At 33.6% G+C, this 4,793-nt stretch overlaps 1 protein-coding gene across 1 annotated transcript; it reads left to right on the forward strand.

Moving 5' to 3' along the window:
- Positions 1-217: 217 nt before the first annotated feature.
- On the forward strand, positions 218-1,093 carry LOC111807487 (putative germin-like protein 2-1). Its single transcript, XM_023693231.1, has 2 exons — positions 218-400; positions 488-1,093. Exons 1-2 carry the CDS (start codon positions 289-291, stop codon positions 1,021-1,023), a joined length of 648 nt encoding a protein of 215 aa, XP_023548999.1. The 5' UTR covers positions 218-288; the 3' UTR covers positions 1,024-1,093.
- Positions 1,094-4,793: the final 3,700 nt, after the last annotated feature.

Below are 4,793 nucleotides of genomic sequence, written 5' to 3' on the forward strand. Positions count from 1 at the left end.
TTAACATTATAACATAGGATTATAACATAGTATTGAAAGCCAAAACATACCTAATATTAGTTTACTTTTCTAAAAATGGCCTTCACATTTAATAGCATATTAAAAGAAATGACTATAAAAAGAGTAGGGTTGGACAGTTGTTGAGCCGTCCATCAATTAGGAAAATGTTTCCAAGTGATCTATAAATACAGCTTCTTTATATGTCCTCCTTAATTCAAAGCCAAAGCATATATAGGGTGCTTTGGTGTCTCACCCAAATCTCCAAGTGTTTGTGAAGATCAGCTCATCATGGCCGCCCCACTTTTGTTTCTCACCTTCCTGGCTATAACTTGTTGGGTTGCGTGGGCATCCGAGCCAAGCCCACTTCAAGATTTCTGTGTTGCAGATCTCAACAGTCCTGGTAAGCATTCCAAGTATACATATATATATATATATGCATCTATTTTTGGATGTCAATATTGATGATGCTTGTTTCATTGTGAGACAGTGAAAGTGAATGGCCTAGTTTGCAAGGATCCCAAGCTTGTGGAAGCCAAAGACTTCTTCTGGAGCGGATTGAATGTGGCAGCCGCCGTAAACAACCCGGTGGGATCCCAAGCAACTCCTGTCAGTGTTGCCCAAATCCCAGGGCTCAACACTCTTGGCATCTCCCTCGTTCGCATTGACTTCGCCCCACATGGCATCAACCCTCCCCACACGCACCCTCGTGCCACCGAAATCTTGACAGTCCTCGAAGGCACGCTCCTGGTCGGCTTCGTCACCTCCATCCCGGAAAACCGTCTCATAACCAAGACCATGAACAAGGGCGATGTGTTCGTGTTTCCTGTCGGTCTCATTCACTTCCAACAGAATATCGGGAATGGCTCTGCAGTCGCCCTTGCAGCTTTGAGCAGCCAAAACCCAGGTGTTATTCTCATTGCAAATGCAATTTTTGGATCAAACCCGGACATCTCCACCGATATCCTTGCAAAGGCCTTCCAAACCGATCCCGCTATTATCACCAACATTCAGGCTAAGTTTTAGACAGTGTTAAGATTTCATTTTGGGGTGGGGCGTGCTTTGTACTGACTGATCTTCACATATATATATATATATATATACACTTTTATTGATTTAGAAGTGATAAGCAATCTAAAACGATATCTACAGGTATTTCATGCAAAAATTCTAACATGCAAAAATTCTAACATGATTTCTTACTTATTCAAGCTGAGTCTTAATCTTAATATTTATGCTTTTTGGCTATTTATGCTTTTTGGCTACTTCAAATGTCACCAAATTTTAAAGAGAGGTAATAAATTGAGTTAAAATAAAGAAACTAAAAAAATGGGATAAAAAACTAAGTTTGAGGAGGTCAAAATAGGACAAGAAGAATGAAATGATTAAAAAGGCTTATTGTTTATTGTTGTCGACCACTAATCTTTGATCGTGGTCAGCTTCTTCTTCAACATTTAGCTAGCCTCACCTGCTATTTCCTTATCCTCGAGACTATAAAAAAAATGTTCCCATACTTTCTAGAGTCTATCTTAAGGCTCTTGGTAGACTACATTTTTTATTTGAAATATTCTTTAAAAGTGCATCCTACACCCATTTGATTTTCTTCTTCCACCTTTTCATTTTTCTTCTCGTTAGGGCATTACAAATTCCTTTTTGGAAGTTATAAATTTTCATCCTTTAGGTGTGGAATATACCTTTTATTCGCGCAACAAAATAATTGAATCGACTTTGAATTTATTTAGAATTAAATAAAACTAAGGATTATACAAAGCAAAAATGTAAAGAAAGTTTTGACACGTCTTTAATCTACTTACTCCAACTCTTTTAGCGATTGAATCTATTCCACAAAGTCTTTCTATGATTCAAACACAAAGTTTAAGCTTGTGAGTGCATTTGGTAAGAAAATCTAGTAAAAAAAAAAAAAGTTACCAAGTAACAGGTAGATATAATATATTATTTAAATTAGATTTATATGTCATCAGATATTCTAATATATACTTAACTAATTTGAATTATATATATATAGTTATTTAACGGATTTCAAATACATAATTATTTTAATATTTAATGTATCAAATATAATGAATATATTTTTTCCTTTTAGGTTTAATTTATCTAATGTATTATATATTAATTTGAACCCTTCATCTTTTCTTTCAATTAAATTACTCTTTTTACTATTACTATGAGCTAGTAAGGGACCTTATAGACCTATAAATTTTAAACTAAAGTTGCACAATTATGCATTTTCACGATAAGTTGTGTACATTGATATAATAATTACAAGTAAGTCGATCATTCACGAGTTGTTCGTAATTATAACTAGGTAAAAATTTATTTTACCCTTGTAATTATATCTTACAACTTAAATACCATTGTTTCTCTAACGAACAATGTCGTGACCCTGTTTTTTAAGTTTGAGTCGCGACTATCTTTAAAATCATAAAAGATGGAGTAAAAAGAACCATAACATTTTTCGCATAAATACATCTTATTTACCAATCCAAATTAAAGTTTGAATACATTGGACATATCTTGATAATATAAAAAGTTGAAGTAGAAAGATCTTGTATTTACATTCAAGGCTCTAAATGACCATAAATAATTAACTTCACCATGTCATCCATGTCATCTTCTTTGTAGTTATGGAAAGATCTTGTATCTTTGTGAAATGCAGTCAATTGTTAGGATCACACAACAACATACACACTCGATCTAGATGAACACAAAGAACAAAATAGAGAATATTGCAAGGAGAACTCTGGCTAAAAGAATTTGTATTGATGAGTATGTATAAAGAGAATACAGACCATAGAAAAAGTATGTTTTCAAAGCTTTACCGTTCAGTTTACTATATATAGCTTTACCAGATTTAACCATCTACTATATATAGCTATTTATCATATATAGCTTTACCAGATACAGCTTTACCAAATATAGCTTTACAGGATATAGCCGTTGACCAAACTATAAATAAGAGAGCAGACTCCATAACCTAACAATTCTCTAGACTGATCCAGTCAACCAAGAATTTCATTCTCAAACGATCACTACACTATACCAATTAAGGCTTTGCATAACCTTAATTTTCCAACATCAACACATTTTGTCAACATGTCTGCTGGATTCTTTGCACCCTCTATCTTCTCCAAACACATATTGCCTTCTTCCACTAACATGGTATCTTCTCCAAACACATATTGAATAGATAAGTTGTTGAGTTTTGTGGTGGATTTTAGTTCTCTTTAATAGATTCCCAAGCCCACTTTCGAGGGTCCTGCATGGTGATTACTTCCATAATCGTTTGTAATTTCTTTGCTGTCAACAGCTGCTAGATTAGGGTTTTCTTCTTCTTCTTCTCTGATTTCACATCAGTTCACTACAGCAGAGGCTCTAACTGTCTAATCTGAAAATCTGCTTTCTAAAGTGTGGCTCTCCTTCTTTTTTAGGTATCATTTTCCTTTTATAATGTTTGTTTATTCTCATTTAGGACTGAGAAATGATAAAATCATCCACGTAGGATGTTTCTAATTTGGTAGTCAATGATCCACGTGGATTGCTGATCTGGATTAAAATTTCCATGTTATCCTCGAAAAATTTGCTTTCCAAATTGCTTCAGCATCAGGGTCAGTAATTTATTTCCAGATTTGCAAGCAATGTTGTTTCCAGATTTATTACAGCATCATGGTTCAACATAAATGTTATGAAAGTTTACCAAATAACTCAATTAAGTATACAATTAAGCTCGATTTATGCCAATCAATATTCTTTTCATATTAAATCACAATTGACTATTTCATGTATACTAATTAGAATAAATGGAGCAATTAATGACAAAATGGTGAGAGAGTGCAAAATTAACTCTAAAAGGACGTGATATAACTCTACCTTTGGAGAGTTATCAACATAATCAATTTTTTCCTGGTTGATACTTTTCTCCATGTTTTCTAGCCTAGATACGTGAGCTACATGAATTTTAGCTCACTTCGTATTCGTATCCAAGATTTATATCTCAAATTCTTGTAGTAGTAGAATCCATCATATTAATCTAGGCTTGCCATTAGGTTTCATCATTAGGAGATTGATTGTCACATGATTAGTGTGCACTTTTACATTTTACTCCAAATAAATAAGCTCGGCAATTTTCAACACTAAAAACTACAGCTAGCTGCTCTTTTTCATTTGTTGTATAATTCACTTGAATCTCATTCAATGTTTTGCTTCAATAATAGTTAGGATGAAGTACCTTTTCTTACTTATGTTCTAGCATTTTCCCTCTAGCCTGATCCCTAGCATCACATATTAATTCAAATGGTATGAAGTACCTTTTCTTTCTTATGTTATAGCATTGCCCCTATAACCTGATCACTAGCCTCACATATTAATTCAAATGGTGAATTCCAATCAAAGGTTGACATTATGGAGTTGTAGTTTGACATGTCTTTAATTCTTTGAAAGCTATCCTACATTGTTCATAGAAAATGAATTTCCTATTTTTCTCCGACAAGTGACATAAAGGTTTTGCAATTCTTAAGAAGTCCTTCATAAACCTCCTATAGAATCGTACATAACTTAAGAAACTTGGATTTAGTTTCTCAATGGCTTCAATCTTGACTCTGTCAACTTTTATTCCTATTCTCGATATGTTGTAGCCTAGCATTATATCTCTTCATTGACAATGAAATGACATTTTTTTCCTATTTAGTATAAGATTTTTCTTCTCGCACCTTTGTACAACCTTCCACAAATTGCACAAATAAGCCATCCATGAAAATCTCCATACACATTTCCATCAT

Source organism: Cucurbita pepo, chromosome LG12, assembly GCF_002806865.2.
Source record: "Cucurbita pepo subsp. pepo cultivar mu-cu-16 chromosome LG12, ASM280686v2, whole genome shotgun sequence".
Taxonomy (NCBI): domain Eukaryota; kingdom Viridiplantae; phylum Streptophyta; class Magnoliopsida; order Cucurbitales; family Cucurbitaceae; genus Cucurbita; species Cucurbita pepo.